At 42.3% G+C, this 17,810-nt stretch overlaps 1 protein-coding gene across 2 annotated transcripts in view; it reads left to right on the forward strand.

The window, feature by feature from the left end:
• The first annotated feature begins 3,002 nt into the window (after window positions 1–3,002).
• The window catches only part of HIP1R (huntingtin interacting protein 1 related), a 58,770-nt gene continuing 43,962 nt past the window's right edge, over window positions 3,003–17,810 (forward strand). The window contains exon 1 of one of the 2 annotated variants that reach the window (XM_034791113.1): window positions 3,003–3,246. In XM_034791113.1, coding sequence (XP_034647004.1) covers window positions 3,154–3,246 — 93 coding nt within the window. In that variant the 5' untranslated portion in view covers window positions 3,003–3,153. Of the gene's footprint in view, window positions 3,247–3,480; window positions 3,505–17,810 lie in introns of those variants that run through there. The other variant, XM_034791114.1, reaches the window with a different exon arrangement.

The raw sequence follows: 17,810 nt of genomic DNA on the forward strand, positions 1-17,810 counted from the left end.
GAACTAGTTTAAAACAAACTTTCAAAGTAATTTTTTAAGGAGCTGACACTCAAATTCCCTATCTGCTAATGAGCACTGCAGTTAATATTCTCAGGGACTATTGTTAAGTGGAGCAGTGGAGTACAGCAGAGTAAGAAGCATACATGGTAAGTTCATGATGCTAGCACTAAGGCCTGGTCTATTCTCTGTCTTTGCACCAATTTAATTAAATTGGTACATTTAAAAAAAAAACTACTTAGATCAAATACATGCAACCTCCTACTGTGGATGCACTTATCAGTTTAAAAATATTCATCTCTAACCAACACAAGCTAAATAATATAAACTCTTTGAAACTTGTACATGTGTTCATACCAGAGGGGTTGTACCAATTTCTTTTAATCAATACATAAAACTGATTTTTAGTTAAGGTGCAAAAACTGTGTGTAGGCAAGCGCTAAGAGTTAGTATCATGGTCATATTATGCATGCTTTATTAGTGCTGCTGTATTTGTTTGAATTCATGTCTGGCATACTCTCACACACCACTATATCTTAATCTTGTTCTGAATATGGTTTTCTCTAGGCATAAGATGATCTGGAAGATTGCAACTTTCAAACTGAAAGAGAGGTGGAATACTTGGGTGAATTTATTCCTGCATTAACACACCTGCAAAACAGATTATGCTCTGAGGCTTTCTGTGGAGTTTCAAACTAAATCAACTACCTAAGAATAGGGACCTTTGGAAACATGTACTATTCTTAAAGGAAATTAGACTTTTATTTAACTGCTTTCAGTAAGGTGTAGGTGTTTCCAGCTACTTGGCTTTTCTAATTAGAGGTCTGAGAAACAGAAGAAGATAGCAATGAGATTCTGTAGCTTTTAAAACTAAGTTGTACATTTTCCATTACTGTCATTTTGTATGGAGAAACAAGCTTGATTTTAAAAACAAAACAAACACCCCTTGATTCAGGAAAGCTTCATCAAATAGAAAAACTGGAGAGAGTTGACAATTACACAGTACAGACAGAAAAATTAACATAATTGTCTCAAATATTTTCCTTTTCCCTTAACAGATTTGCAGAGTTCCAGTTTATTAGGGCAAATGCTGCTAAAGCCCTGAAGGTAAAGTATCTCAACTCCTAAAGAAAGCTGGTATTTAGATGTCTATATTCAAATATCTTACAACACATAACTACACTATTCTTGAACTAATAACAGCTCATGGTTTCAAAGATTTTTTTTTTTTTTTTTTTTCCCCTGTATGCATTTAGTTTTGGTGACCAATCTTATGAGAAAACATGTATAGGATCATTCCAACTCAAATATTTTGTTCTAATAGCTTAATATATTCAGTTAATTTACTCAGCAATTTTTCTATTATAGCTCACTTACAGACTTAAATGAACTAGTCTGTTGCAGAAAAAAATCAATGTCTTAGAGATAATGAACTTCTATTGAAACAAAAGAATAAGAAAGATCCCTCTTTTAACTCACTTCAGCTGTGCTGCCTGTGAAACATTGCCAGTTAAGACCAGTTGTAAGCCGTATTAGAGTACATCTAGTCTACATGAAAATGTTTGTTGTTGGTATCTCATTCTCCCAATCCCACACTATTACCCTTTTGTTTGCCTCACATACCTGTTACATGTTGTCTTTAATCAAACTCTTTAGCAGAGGGACTCTCTCTTATGACATGTTTTGTACACTGCCTATCACAATGGGGCCTTGATCACTGATTGCATGCTCTATATGCTACAGTAATATAAATTATATTGTTTATATAGGTGCTTACACCATCAAAGAATCCTAAATGACATCCAAATGAATAGTACAGCAGGATTTACATTTTTCAAAAAGAATGAAAAAATCCAGTTAAAGATCATCATCTATACAGGTGTGCCTGTAAAGGTATTTTGGTTTTTACCAAAACACAGGTTCTATGATACTTTTGTAGAGCATAGTAATGTGATTTAGTACCTTTTTATATAGAGACAGGGACAAGTACAAAAGTAGCTAAAGAATTTGATAGGTTTGAAATCAAACAGTAGTGGCTTAAGCTTTTCTAGTGTGGCCCTCATCTTACTCGATGGACAAACAATGGAATGGTCAAGATGTTCTTTGTCTGCATTTGCAGTTAATTGTTCAGTTGGTGATTCAGGTACTGTTTGGTGGTAGACAGGCTTCTGTGCACAAGTGTCAAAGTTGAAATGCACCATATATACTTTTATTCGTTACAACATTTTGTTAAAGCCTTCAGACTTAAAATGATCTCTTGGTGTAATCAGTGGGGTAAGCTGTCCATCAGTATGCTCCGAGTAAGAGGATTCTATTGTACTTATAAAATCACTTTAGCTATTTTTGAGTTACATAACTAGAGACAACAGGGGCTTTACTATAAACAGGGAATACTATGGACTAAGGCAGGGTTGGAGTACTAAGGCTTATCTTATGTTTTCATAACCATTTGACATGAGTGAATACAACTGAGGGTGGAGTGCTAAATGTTTAGAAACCTGCTTCCTGACCCAAATCCTGCTTACATTGAAGTCAAGGAGGTTTGTCATTGATTTAAAGTAGATCAGGATTTGGGCCTCATTGCATAATTCACTCCAAAGAAATCAGAACAGTTACTGCAGTCTCCCTAGGAACTCTGTGTTTACACTATTGGGGAAGAGGAGTAATTAAATACGAACAATCCTAGCTTGTGAACAGGCATTGATTTCCCCTCAGCCTTTTGCCGTTGGTATCATTTCAGGGTCTTCCATTACCTTGCGTTGGGCAGAGAAAGATGCTTCCTTTCATACCCCGCCTGTTACTGTCATTCTGGAATCTAGACTAGACTAGAGGCTGCAGTGGGTGGAGGGAGAGAAGAGAGACAATGCTTTGCTGGGGAGGAGCGGCAGTAGCTGCTGGTTGTGAGTGGCTGGCCGGGAGCTGGGAGGGGAGGATTCCCTCGCCTGTGAGTGGATGCTCCTGCCCCCAGCAGTGGCCCGAGCCGCCCCCTGGGGGCGCCCTTGCGCTCCCTGGCTGGGTTCTCGCCAGGATGCGAGCAGTTGCTAGGCTGAGGGTCGGGCCGCCGCGGCTGCAGCAGCAGAAGGTTCCGCGCCTCAGCCCTTAGCGGAGCGAGCCGCCGCTTCTCCCGGCCGCCCGGCGGGCTCCCCTGCCAGCAGCATGAACACCATCAAGAACGTGCCGGCCCGCGTGCTGAGCCGCCGGCCCGGGCACAGCCTGGAGGCGGAGCGGGAGCAGTTTGACAAGACCCAGGCAAGGAGGGGACGGCACCGGGAGGAGGGTGCTGCATGGCACGGGGAGCGGGGCAGGTGTGCGGCGGCGGCGGCATCCACCCTGCCCAGTTAGGGGGGCAGTGGGATGGCCAGCACGATGGTAGCCGAGCGGGGAGGGCGGAGCATGCAGCATGCCTGCTGGGGGGACGGGGTGAGAGGAGCATCTCTGGGGCGCGGGGGCTGTTCTTGGATTCGGTTTCCCCGCGCTAATTCGGTTCCAGCTTGGGGAAGCCTCAGTGTAGGTAACGCAGGTAGCGGTGCCTAGCAAACCTAATGGGGGTGTGGGGGGGCGCTTAAGGTGGAGCCGGGTCTGTGCTGTGGAAGGGGCTGGAGCGGGGTCACGCCGGAGAACACCCCAGCGAGGGCTGAGCAGTCGGTGGATTTTGTTCGGGGCAGTACATACATAAAGGGCTTGTGTTCACTGAGTTGTGCTGGACTCCGATAGAGAAAAGGGGGGTGGGTGGGATCTCCACTGCTTCCCAGGGCAGGCCTGGGCTCTTTACAGCTCCGGGGACTTGTGATCCCTGGCTCAGGCATTTTATCTCTGGCTTGGCTACCTTTGCTCTCTAATTTTGATGAATAAAATTCATTAAGTTTAAGACCAAGGGGGGGGGGAGGGCAAACACATCTGGATGTGAAATGCCCACTGTTGGTTGCATCGATACAGTTTACACTTCCTGTAATAAACAAGGAAACTGTGGCCTGTCTAAATCACAGACACCTTCAATCAGGTTATGCAGTGGCCATGCCAGCTGCCAACTCAGCTCTTTCCTTTTTTGGACTAGGGTGTAGTATGTGTTTGGGTGGGTGTCAGGAAGTGGTCTTACAAAAGATCAGATCATGCTGGTTTGTTTCGTACAGATAAAAGTGAATCAGTCTTGCTACATTTCTCTTTTGCTCTGCCTATAAGATTTTTATTTTTAGAAACTTGTTGCAATGACGGTACTCTTTCTAGTTGTCCTAGTATATCCGGTTTGACATAGTTACAGAAGCCTGATGCAGGAGCAAACCTGTTTTTCTTTCCATTGGGAAAACAGGTCCATTATTATCTAGGAATCTGAGGTGAAAGGTTTCGCATGTAATTGACTCTGATAATGTTATGTGTGTATTAAAATATTAAAATATAAACCCTTTTGTTTAGATATGTGATGTGGATTATTTTTAACTTTCTTTAGTATACCTGTTTCTCTGAAAATGAATTTGACTGTTTTTCTAGCAAATGGAAAAATTTGGCTTTTCCATGTGTTGTATACCTTTATAATCGATTTTAAAAATCAGGTGTAGAAATGTCTGTGGGTCTTGAGTTTTGTGAGTTAACATGTGGTATAAAGACGCTTTGAAATAACCTAAAATACAGATATTTAAAGAGGAGACCTAAGAATACAGGATTTGTGGGATGGTTGTTCATTTCATTATTATTTTATTTGGAGTTCAAGCCCTTCCATAATTGAAAGTCTGTGTTATATTTTTTTAGGAGGCATAAGCAATTAACTCTGTTATTTGCACATGAAAAAGATAACTGAATTGTCAATTGGCATGAAGCTTAAAATAAGAATAATATAGTCATAGTTTTCCACAATTTAATAACTTTAGGGAGTTTTAAATAGCTGTAATTTCTAATTCAGGTGTTTACTAATATAATACACTAAATAGGCTAATCAAAATTGGTATTTGAGATTTGGCCAAGATACTGAAAGTATAAGCAAAAATAAAATAGATTCTCCATTAAACTGAAACAGAGAACTCTGGAACAGATATTGTAGAATAAGAATCTTCAAAATAGATTTTGATACGAACAATTTTTAGAAAGTTTTTAGGTTTGTATAGAAGTGTTGACACTAAGATCTTGATTCTGCAAACGTGTACATAAAAGAATAATTACTACTTCTGGGTATGTTTTAAATATTTCTATGTATAATATATTAAAGTAATATATGTCTGTGTGCTGAAAGATAGACTCATGGTGCTACAAGGAAGAACCTCCTTTCTGTTCATGGTCATAAAGCAGTTTCTAATAAGTAGACCTCACTGTGTGTATTTTCAGAGGCTGAATAGACAGGATACTGCCCCTGCTTATAGCTTTATTTCTTAAGTCTGATTTCAGTTCTTTGTAGGACATACTGATGATGAGGCAGCCATATTTCTATGGCTGACTAGATGTATTGGGTCACTTCCTCAAATAGCAAGTGAACTTAAATTCAAGTAATAATCATGTGAAATAACAGAAAAAAAATGTGATCTCAATTAATGCTACCCTCCTCCATCCCCTTGCGGCAAAATTGAATAATCTCTCCTAATTTGGCCCACAAGATTGTGGGGTCTTTTCTACTTAGTCATGCAGTTACACAATTGCTGAAGTCATTGGTTTTACAGTTTTTTCTTTGCTTCTTTCTTACCTGTATGTAAAATATGCACACAGGTCTGCTTTTTTATTTTATTTTATTTTATTTTTTTGTTTTTTTCTCTCCAAAAGTGCTAAGCACCTGCAGATCTCACTGACTTCAAGTGAGTGCCCAGCATTCCTGAATATCAAGTTTCTAGCTCTTTAATTGCCTGAGATTGATGCTGCAGGACTATCCCCTTTTAAATGATTGCACTAAAGAACAATAATAGACCCTTAAGAAAAGATTTTTTCCACAGTGTTATCTTCTGTGTAAACACTCCAAATATTGGCAAATTATTGAATAGAAAGTTTTATAACTCCAGGCCGATGGGCATGAGGGGCTTGGAATTCAGTGATGCTGCTGAAGGTTAAAGGAACAGCAGCAACAAAGAATGCTGAACAAGTACTTCTATCAACACAGAGTGCAGGCCAGGTAAACATGCTGCATGCTGTTCTTTGCTGCCCTTCAAATGACTTAAGTCTTGTCGTGATAACCTTTTTTAAAATAGAGGTAGTAAAGTCTTTGTGTTTGTCCTGGTCCCATATTATCTTCTGTAGATCGCAGGCTGTTCTTGTGCATAGACTAAAAACAAAAACCCGGGCCTGTTACACTCATGACCCTAGTGTAGGATGGACTCTGGGATTGAAAAGTTAAGTACATTTATATTTGGCAAAGTGTAATAGAAGCAGATTCACTCCAGGTGCCAAAACAAATGGAGAAGAGAGAAAAGGAAGAATAAAAATAGACATGGTTAACTTTTAAAAGGACAAAACACTTCTTCACCCAGAAGACAGCTAGAAATAAAGACTTTTTTTTTTCTGATACCTTCCATGCAAGCGACTGCTATAGTTGCCCTAGAGATGTTATGTGATCTCACATAACAGGCATAGTGGCCTGCAGCATTGTGAATGGGAGTGCCGGTTGCTCAGGAAAATCTTTCTGTTCTGATATGGTAACCCTATGGAAAAAAACAGATCTTTTGGAATGGATAGCACTGAACAAGTTTTTCATCTCTAATTTCTACTGCTATCACATACTGCAAACAGACAGTGTTATGTCTTGCAGCAATTCTAATGTTTAGTGCGTGAAAATTTTCCCTTCCGCTCTCTACTATAAGAATATCTCGAGTGATCATTTCTTTCTCACCTCTTCTCCTGACAAAAGGGGCTGATCAGTTTCTTCTTGGACTAATACAAAGGGCATCTCCTGTGGGGAACCAAGTCTTTAACTGAACCTGCTAATTCAAACACCTGATCATTTCTCCTGTCACATAGCAGTTGCCCCAGATGTTCTGATAGTTCTTTCTGTCTGCAGAGGGAACGAATCTCACTCCATGTTGCCCTGTCCCACTGGCTAACTAATATGCCCACACTACAGTAATGGGAGCCATAGATAAGTATCCAGGTTAGCTAGAACAAAGTGAATGAAAACAGGCCCAGTCTGTTGCCTTGTAAACACCACCAAACAGTATGAAAAATTGCTGACTTTACTGCTGCTTTGTTCCTCCTTTTCAGTTTGTCCAGCTGTGCCGGGAAAGGCAGGTAGCTGATTAATGCCTTCCTGAAGTGCATTCTGTAGCATAACTGGCATTTACTGAGGAAACTGAGACTATCTTTTTGTTGGGAGAATCAAACTTGAAGTTCAGGTTCCCTTTGGACAAGTCAGTATAGAAATCTGACAGGTTCTTACTTTAGAGAGACAAGGTGGGTGAGGTAATATATTTTATTGGACCAACTTCTGTTGGTGAGAGAGGCACCCACTTTGTGTCTATCCTGGGACCAACATGACTAGAATAGCACTGGAAGCAAAGTTCTTACTTTGTTAGATTTACCTGCTATTGTTATAAGTAACCCCTCTGAACAACTGAAAAGAGAATAAAGAGGAAATATTTCTTCATACTTTTTCAGTTTGCTTTGTGCATTTATCGCTTTGGGTGTAATTACTATCAGTTTTCCCCATAGTCTCTGTGGGTCTTTCACACAGCCACAGGACGGAGAGATTTTTTGCTAAAATAGAAAAATAGAATTGCAAACCCATAAATATTGTCAAGAGGTTAGTGCCCAAAACTAGTGTAAATCATTTGTTTTATATTGGGAAGATTTCAAATTGATGACATCTTTTTAAGTGAAGTCTTGATCATGCAGCCATCTATCTGTCCAGGACCAAATTTCCTCTCTGCAAACTAGATGGTTTAATTTAAACAAATATCTCTCAAGAGCTTTCACTTTCATGAGCCTCATAGGAGAGTGCAAGATGTCACTAGTAGCACTGTGCATATAACTAGGGTTTGGTGGTGGTGGTGGGGTTCTGAAAAATTAAAAAAAAAACTTGTTTTAGCTCAACCTAAAACGATTTTAAAAAATTGGCAAATTGAAAAGTAAAAAAATAATTTTGTTTCAGATCAAACTAAACAATTTGTTCAACCTGAAACTAAACATTTTGTTTTGTTGAGCTTTTTAAAAAGTTTTTTTTAAATAAAATGGAAATCAATTTTGAAAAAAGTCTTTATTTTTTTATTATTTTATTTTAGGATTTGACTGAAACAATTCAGCAAAATTTACTTCACAAAATGTTTGTCGACCCAAATCTGCATTTATCATCGGAGGGGGAGGAGTTTTAGCAGAAAAATTTCATCCAGCTCACATAATTAGCGCTGCAAACACTCCAGATAGAAATGAGAGGTTTTATTAAAGTTGCAGGTGCACCTTTAAATGTATCTGTGCTAAAAATTACTGGGTGCTTAGGCTAGCTGGGGCGGGTGCCTGAATCAGTTCAATACATTTTGGTGAATTCCTGAAGTCACTGGCTAATAACGGTATGCCGTGTATGAAACAGACCTCTTTAATTTGTACCACCCAAAGACACCTTTAATGTAACACTGATTCCAATGACTAAGTAGTTGTTTGTTTCAAAAATGTACATCAACTTAAAAAACCGTTCAAAGTAGTAGTAAATTTATATTGATGGGCATTTTTAAAATTTAATTAGAGCAGCCCCTTTGATTGATACAAAGACCATAAGAGAGTATCACATTGAGGTCCAATTGATACCAATACAGAATGAGCACTATTCTCTGATATATCACAGCTTTGTGACTTTGGTATCTTCACTGTATGGCTGCTTAAGGCAATCTGTTTTATTTCACTGAAGAATATTGTTGTAAGAGTTGGCACTTCAGCCAAGAGACTGAAACTAAAACTGTTGTATCAAAGGCTCATAGAGGGATTTCCTCCTTGCATTACAAGTAGTTTCTATTTCCAAATAAAGCATCCCTTACCTGGAACGGTTCCCCTCACATAGTCACCTTTATGCATCTAAACAGACTTCCTCATCCACTCAGCCCAGCTGGAAGCAGATGCCAAGGCAGAAGATGACATCATCCCAAAGGAAGTGATGCTTGTTGACATGCAGTCACAAGGAGGCCTGATTGTACATTCCATTCCCAAACAAGATTCGCCATTGCGCAAAGCAGAGCAATGCCTGTCCACATTGCCTCGTGACTGCCTCTGAATAAGCCCGACCTCTTCTTGAGTCACTTCCTCTGGAATGGTGTCGGTTTGCCCTTGGCATCTGCTCCTGCTGGTCTGGGTGACTGAGGAAGCCTGCTCAGAAGCAGGAAACCTTCTGTAGAGTATGGCACATCGTACCAGATGAGGGACACTCAATTAGTAGAACAAGTTGGCAGGAGCCATTGGAGCAAGGAGTACGAAGGATTCAAGAAACATATACTGTCCAGCACCTTTTCTTGGTAGTAACCCTTGTGGAACTGTCTAGGGCTATTGTCGGAATATGTGACTGGAGAGCTTTGAAATCCTTTGAAATCCTTATTCTGTGTTCACACTTTCATTTGGGTATTACAGCCTGATCCTGCGATGCTGGGAGCTCTTAACTCCTGTTCTCAGTCAGTGGGTGTTAAGGACCATCAGCACCTTGCAGGATTGAGATTCCTGCACCCCTTCCCCCCCCATGCTGGAGCACTCTTTGGATCTAGGAGCCAAATTGTGGAACAGTATGAAAATTGCTTCAGAATGACTGCAGTCCAGTTTCTGATCACCAGTAGCTTCATGCCCCCACCCCCCTCTGGCTTATCTTTCCCCATGTAGATCATTTATAGAAATGTGAATAATCCTCTTTTTCATTCTTTGTTTTGCTACTTGTGTGCCTGTGTGGGTGCATATATAAAATTTCCATTTGAATTATTTAAGCATGATTTAATAGGAACACTGGTCTTAAATTTTGTTGTCCCCTACCTCTACATTTTGGAGCTGAATTTGCCCGGACGGTGTCCCTATAAGCATACATGCTGGAGGTGTTAGTGAGTCCATGACAGATACAGGCATAGAACCCAGGAGTTGTAAACAAGTATAGTCGGGAATAAAATCCTCCTGGGGTTTGCATTCCTTACGCATTCAAAGATAACCATCTCCACTAGAAGATTCAAAGATCAAATGAACCAGGCAGATGCCCAGAACACAATGTATATTTCCACTTGGAACACTTTCATATTGCATTTGGTTTGTTTAAAAGGGGGTAAAATGTTAGTAGGACACTTGTCCTTTTAAGCAGCCATTGGGGATTAGGCTAATTTGACAAGTCTTGGGCCAATTACTGTAAAAGGTTTACAGTGCACTGTTCTGCTCCCAAAAATAACCCCCCAAGGGGGCCTTACAGCGAACAGTATGCACCGTCATACAGGAGACTCGAGTCCAAATCTGTCATGGGGAAGATGGTGGCACTTTAGCATCACTGCCTCATGCAAAACAGTTGGAAGAGTAGTGGGTGGAAGTATCTAGCAGTAATTAATGTGGTCTGACATGAAAGAGTGGGTGAAACACCAGTCTTCATCAATCGGACTATGTAATCATGAGGTTTAGTCACTCTATTGGTACATAAGGGTTTTGAGTAAGAGACTAGAGTCTGGCGTAATGGGGAAAAAATCTGGCCACTTGTTGTCCCTTCATAACTCATCAAAAGTCCTGATTCTGGAAATAAATATAGATAGGGTAGGTGGGTCTGGCTCCAATGAACTATGTATTCAGTGAACTGGAGTGTAGGTTACAGCTCAAGAAAGACACGGAAATGGTTTTAGCTATTCTTTCTTCCATAACATCACTTTAACCTACTTTGCCCTGCTAGACCATTTGCCATCCAAGTATCTCTCAAATGCTTTATAAAGACTAAAGAATGAAAAATATCTGAAGCAGGTATTTATTTTCCCCATTTCTCAGATGGAGGAACTGAGGTATACAGGTGATTTTTTGCCCAGAGGCGCACACAAAATCTGTGGTAGAGACACCCAGGTGTCTTGACTCCTAGTGCTGTTGGAACGCCCACGGACCCCGGTCATCAGCAGGTGGGATCGAACCTGGGAGCTTAGTGCATGAGCCTCTCCTGCATGAGCTAAAAGCCACCTGGCTGGCTGTTAGCTAAGACTGTAGAGCAAACTCTTCATTCATTCAATCAATCAATCAATCTCTCCCTCCCTCCCTCCCCCTTAGATGGGACAGAACACCACACCCAGGAGGTGTGTGGGTTACACTGTGCCTTAACCCAAGACCTTCCTTCTGAGGTTACTTGATGTGTTGTTGTGTCCAAAGTCACTAGAGCATTCCCCCCAGCCCCTGTCTTCTCTGTGCACACAGGATACCAAGAGACTGTGGGGGGCATTGCTGATTCTGTTGCATCTTGGATATGCCTGGAACAGAAGAGCCAATTTTCCTACATTCTGCACCATAAGGCTAGAGATACTGAAAAGGGAGGGTGTGGAATTATATAAGTGGTTCAGTGATATGAAAAAGCCCCCGATACTCTAAATTCAGGCAAATATCATTTCCTACTTGGGCTACAAACAAATCTCACTTTAATCTCTGTACATCTTGTTCTGTCAGACTGAGTAGCTTTCCCTGGGGGGCCATTCTATCCAAGTACCATTCACCATCCCAGAGTAGCGGGAGTTTGTTAAATGAGCAGCAGTGAAAGAGTTAATCATATTCATATTTAAATTGTCTCCACCGAGCTATGGAGCTAACATCCCAGTCAAATGAATGGGAAGCAGTTCAGAACGTTCAGAGCTATTGCAAGGTTATACTCATAGACATAAAAAATAAGTCTAAATTGAGCAGAAACAAATGGGGTCACTATGTCTGGCATGCCATACGATACTGGCTCAGTCAGAGCCTGACTGACTCTAAAAATGCCAGAATGGGTACCGTCTGCTCTGTCATATAGTGACTTCAGCATTTTTTTTCCCCCAAATTGCATAAAGGGATCCCTTAAAGAGTTGAGCAATCAGAATTTGAACACCTATCGACCCCGTGAAGTTTTTTCCAATGAAGGTCAGTCTAGGAATTGCTAGTCCTTACCACAATCCTCAGAAAAAGTGAAGAGTGAGTCTTGGACTGGGTGGTCATGAGTGTGAACTCTTCAAGGTGAATATACCAATTGACCTACTTCAAAGACATCTTCCAATCCCTGCAAATATGACTTTCCCAAGGCAGCTGGGCTTGGCAGTACATCCAGATTTGATGATTTGCTGGCCAGTGGAGAACTGGGACTGAAGAGTCAAAAGGATGAATCTGGGCTGAACAAGCGCGCCAACTAACAATGCAGGGGCCGAGCTCTAGATCGACAGGCATGTGAAGTTGGAGGGCCAGATCCGCAGCTGTGATAAATCAGACACTGAGTGAGATTTAAATTTAATAATGACAATTAATACTAATTCCTAGCTTTTATATAGCATGCTTCCTCTATAGATCTTAAAGCACTTCACAAAGGAAGTCCGTATCATTCCCATTTTACAAATGGGGAAACTGAGGCACAGAGCGGTAACATGTCTTACCCAGAGTCACTAGCAGGCCAGTAGCAGAGCTCAGAGAGAACCCAGGTCTCCTGAGTCCCAGTGCAGTATTCTGTCCACTAGACAACACTGCCTCTTTCTACCAGCTGAGGGTCTGGCCCTCCATTTTTAATGCTTTTGTCTCCAGTCCATTTGAATCATTACAAATATTTCTTCTCTTGCTCTAAAGCATCTTAATTGATTCAGGGCTTTGAACTTTATAACTTTGGTTATAAGCCTGAGTGACTGGAAAATAAATGTAACACATGGACAATAGATCAATATTGACATTATAGGTTTGTACATAGACTTCACATTCTCCTTCTGCTTCCGTTTTTGTGCCTCTTATGTGTAAGTTTAAAAAACCCAACAGCACTCCACAGAGTGGAAGACTCAGGGAATTAGTAATAGAATACACAGCCTCTCACCTCAGGTCCTTGGACTGAAGCCGAGATCAGCTCAGTACAATCTGAAGCTCGCTATAGTCTGACACCTTCTTAGTAAGTTGCATCAAGAAGGTTTGCGTGTTTATGTTCCCAAGAGTCAGGTTCCACATCCCAGTTAGCATCCTGGTATCAGCAGAGAGAGACCAAAGGCAGAGTGGATTTTGGAAGCTGAACTCTGCTTCTCACTACTGTGGTCTCTCCCTAGCCAGGGTGGTGCACATTGACAGTGACGTAGCTTGTGCTGCTACTCACTCTGTTCTACCTGTTCTGTGGACAATAGGTTCCCAAGTGGTCAGTGTGGCCTCATCACAAGCAGTTCACTTATGTTCAACTTTAAATCAAAATCTATGTAGCGAGGACTTATAAGCAGGGAATTGATGGCCTGGGAAATGCGAGGTCCCTAGTAATGTCATGTCAAAAGGAGAGCAAGGATTGACTCATCAAAATGCCAAACATAATCCTCTTCCACCCATATCTCTGGACCGAGGAACCTGATGAACCCACGATAAACTCCTCAGTTGACTCAGACTAGTGTCCAGCTTGGCAAATATCATCTCCCTTTCCATTACAGTCTTGCTAAGGCAATGCATCTGGAAGAACAAGCTGCTAGTGTTGCTACAACTGCTTCCTGTGTTCTGGCTCAAGGAAGCTTCTCTGGCCAGCTTTCCTTAGCGCTTGTCTACAACTGGAAATGACCGAGATAGCTGTTCTGGAATGGCTCCGTGACCCCACTTACTCTGGAATAAGAGTGTGCGTTCAGGGTCTCCTGTGGAAGTCGTTATTCCAGAATAGCTATTTCAGTAAAGTTCCAAGTGTGGAGAGGTCCTTAATGCCCAGGCCCTGAGATCTCTCACTGTCCTTTGTGGCACTTTTCCCAGCCTGGCTGCAGAATCGCACTAAATGCCACTCTCAGGTTATCCCTGCTACAGCAGAGAGTGGAAGCAGGAAGCCAGATGACCTGGAATCCTACTAGATAGCCTTTGGGGCTGGAGCCATCTCATGTGGCCCTCTGCCTTAGTTCGTGGAGGCAGGGTTACTTTTCGTCAATAGTGAATGAATGAGCCTCTGTCTCACTGCCTTGTGGTCAGAGCCAATACCTCACATGTTCATCAGGTTCTGGGCGACTTCCTGGACAGACAGAAGAGTGGTTGCTCAGGTCTCAAATCGAAGCAGAGAATGCAGCTTCCCTGGTTAAAGCCTATAAATAAAGGAATGAGTTCACTGAACTGGGGAAAAAGGAAGTTCCTCGTTGGTCAACATTTGCCAGTCTAGCCCTAGGGCTAACTCCTGCCTCCCTTGGTGTAAACAGAGCAGCTCCAAGGTCCATTATTAGTCATGGAGTTGCAGATCCCAGAGGGACATGGTGTCATCAATGACAGCTGCTTGCGGGATGGCAGTCTCGTCCTTGCCAGGGAGTAGTTAGAAGGGTGCAGTGAGCTCCTTAAAAAAATGTATCCGCATTCTTGCTAATTGCCCTGGTCACCATATACTCCCAGGGCCAAAGGCAGCTGTCGTGTGAGCAGACAATGGCATAACTTCACAGGCTTTTGTACCCAGTTACAGCAGGGCTGAAACTGGCCTTTGATATCCCAGGGTAGAGCCTCCATTACACACAATGGGATCCCCAGTCAGAGATTTAGTGACATGTTAGAAAAAAAACAGATAAAAGAGCCAATCCCTTTCCTCCCTCCCTCAATTCCCTGCTGGTCACCGAAAGAGGTGGTATCCCCAGCACATGTAAAGTGTGTGTACAATGACCTGCTTGCCTATACTGGCTAGAGACTGCTGCATTGCATCCGTCTCAGAGCTCTTCTCTGCTTCGTTCCACATTCGTTGTAAAGCAGTCTTACCATCAACCCCAGGACCGCTCTATTTAGATTCTTTTTAAAAGAGTGTGAATTTAAAGCTTGTGAAATTGATAGCCCTGGTGACCAAAGTTCCTTCTGTCATGCTGTCTGGAGTAGCTCACAACTGTGAGTGCCCACCTCAGGGCAGACACCCCAGACTGGTGGTATGTTCTAGAACTGGATGTCACCAAGCCAGTAACTAACTAGATCACTATACCAGTCTTACCATGGAGTCACAGACAGTCCCCTTAGACCAGTGGTCCCCAACCTTTTTCGTCTGGCAAGTGCCAGACAATGAGCCACGGAGGACCGTGGCGGTGGACGCGCATCTACCGAAATGCCGCCGACAAGCGGCAACGTCAATAGGCGTCGCTGCTGACAAGCAGCGTCATCCAGAGGCGTCGCCGCTTCTCGGCAGCATTTCGGCGGATGCTGGTCCACCGGCCAGTACACGGGCGCACTTAGACGCCCCGGCGGCCACCATGGCACCAGCAGGCACCGCATTGGGGACCCCTGCCTTAGACTCTCCAGCCTATCTTGCCACCCACACAGTCTGGATTTTGTGATAATGATCACTTAAACCAAAAATCACACCAGATCAGGTTTCGACCAGTCACTTACCCCAGATCAATTGGTATTCCAGATCTTACACCAAAGACAACACTGCCAGCCAATTCATTAGTAAACTAACTATAGGTTTACCAGCTAAGAAAAGGAAATGGGAGTTATTGAGAGGTTAAAGCAGGTAAAATATATTAACGGGTGAGTCACAGTCTGTAAGTCCAAATGGTGGCAGAGATGTAATAAACTGCCAGTTTCCCCCCCAAAATGTCAAGGTATCCAGAGGTGTCTCCGGGGATTTCTGCGTTTCATTTGGCACACTTCCCTGTAAAAGTCCAAACAATCAGAGAGAAAAGATCTTTCTTTGAATCCATATGTATATCTTCTTCTCACAGAAGATAAGCTGACAGTCTCTCTACCCACTTCGGCTTTTCCTTTGATGATGAGGGATAAGGAATGTGCTTTGAGTCTCTGACCTCAGGTTACCACACACAGTGGCTATTTGCTTTGAAATTAGCACCTTTTCTGATAAAATCCTTCATTAGCATTCCCCAAGGCTGCTTTGCTGTCTGATGAGTTATTTAGTTACAGGGATATTTACAATGGAAATGTTAGCTATTACATTAGAGCAGCAACAGATAAGTGAAAACAACACAAGTAACATTTCACTAGTTTTCATTAAGTTTAAACACCTAAATACACTCTTACATTTACACTCACTTTGATCTATACCAATACATAAGTAAAATTGCCCTGAATACACTCTAGCATGACCAGGTCAGCCAGTGTCACACACTCTAACCACACAACTGGTATAGGATGGGCAGTACAAGCTTCCTCACCCCCAGGAGTGAGAGGATAAGTCTCTGTCTCCATGCCTGTTTAATCCTTACCCTCTCAACACACTGCCAGCAAAGATGCCAGTTAGTGGTCAGGGAGGCAGTGATTTATGGACACCTCTCCATTGGAAAGTGCACTGAGACCCACCATATTAATACCACATTAGCACTGAATAGCCATCAATCAGCAAGCATTGTAGATCAGTGCTGGCCTAGGCTTACCTGCATCACCGGGGCATATGTACACCTCTACTTCGATATAAGGCTGTCCTCGGGAGCCAAAAAATCTTACCGCGTTATAGGTGAAACTGCGTTATATCGAACTTGCTTTGATCCGCCGGAGTGTGCAGCCCCGCCTCCCCCGGAGCGCTGCTTTACCACGTTATATCCGAATTCGTGTTATATCGGAGTAGAGGTGTATTCGGAACTATACTCCAGCTATGGAACCACTTCCTTCCTTCATTTGCATGTGGGAGAGACTTAGATTTTAGCAATAGCTAAAGAAGTGATTTTTCTTAAACTCTTGGCTGAAGGGGAAAGCCTTCAGCGTATAGTGAGGGTGATCCATGTGTTTCCACGTCTGGTTAATTTAGTGATGTGAATTCTTATATTTAAATGAAACTCTCTCATCAAAAAGTCAGTGGATGGATTCCATCCATCAGTTCAGAAGAAATGGCGTTTCTGGCTAGGACATTTTCACATCACCTTTCCTCTACTCAAAATTACTAAGATCCAAAAGGATCTAACTTCTATTAAGAATCACTTGTTAAAAGTTGTTGTTTGAAACAGACTTCTGTATTTCCTCAGTGCTAATACTTTGAGCCTTACTTTCAGAATTAGAAATGAGCTCAATCTTCGAGTAATAAAAAAAAAAGAAAAATCATACTCATGCTCTATTCTTATGAAAGACTGGCTGGGACACAGAGCCAACTCTCAGTGGAAGAGTACTGAAAAGCAAGCTCCCTTCCCCCAGAGAAATTAAAACACAACTCCTCCACCCACGGGATCATAAGGGGCTCAAATCCTGCTCTCCTGTTTGTATAGATGCATAGGCCCATTGACTTTCTCCTAACGCTTGGCCTCTCAGCAAAGAGTGTGAGTGAGTCACATGATTGTGCAATGAGACACAGAACTGATCTCATCCTCTCTTTATTAGGTATTGCAGGGTGGAGGTGAACTGAAAGTTTGCACAGCTCGTAAGTGCTTTGTGACCATATGAAAACCACTTGGGAAGGCTCTGAGGACACACCTGTATGGAATCCTGCCTCAACCCCTGCCAGGTGGGGTTTTAGGCTGACCCTGTAATCGATTTCGGAGACAGAGTATCTTTTGGAATTAACTCATTGATTTACAGGGACGGGCAACAGCAGGCTCTTGCAGAGATAGTTTAATGGAGGTGGAAAAACAGGTGGACATTGAGCCCTTGGGTCTAAAGACAGGCGTGTTCTCATGGGAACACTACAGCACACTGTAATAATAATTGGCTCTTTTCAGTGGCTCTTAAAGCACATCACAAAGGTTCTCAGTACCATTACAGACGCTCCCCGACTTACGCAAGCGTTCCGTTCTGGAACATCTTTCGTAACTCAAATTTTGCGCAACTCGGAAACGTATCTCTGACCATTATGCCCC

This window comes from Trachemys scripta, chromosome 15 (genome assembly GCF_013100865.1).
Source record: "Trachemys scripta elegans isolate TJP31775 chromosome 15, CAS_Tse_1.0, whole genome shotgun sequence".
Classification (NCBI taxonomy): Eukaryota; Metazoa; Chordata; order Testudines; family Emydidae; genus Trachemys; species Trachemys scripta.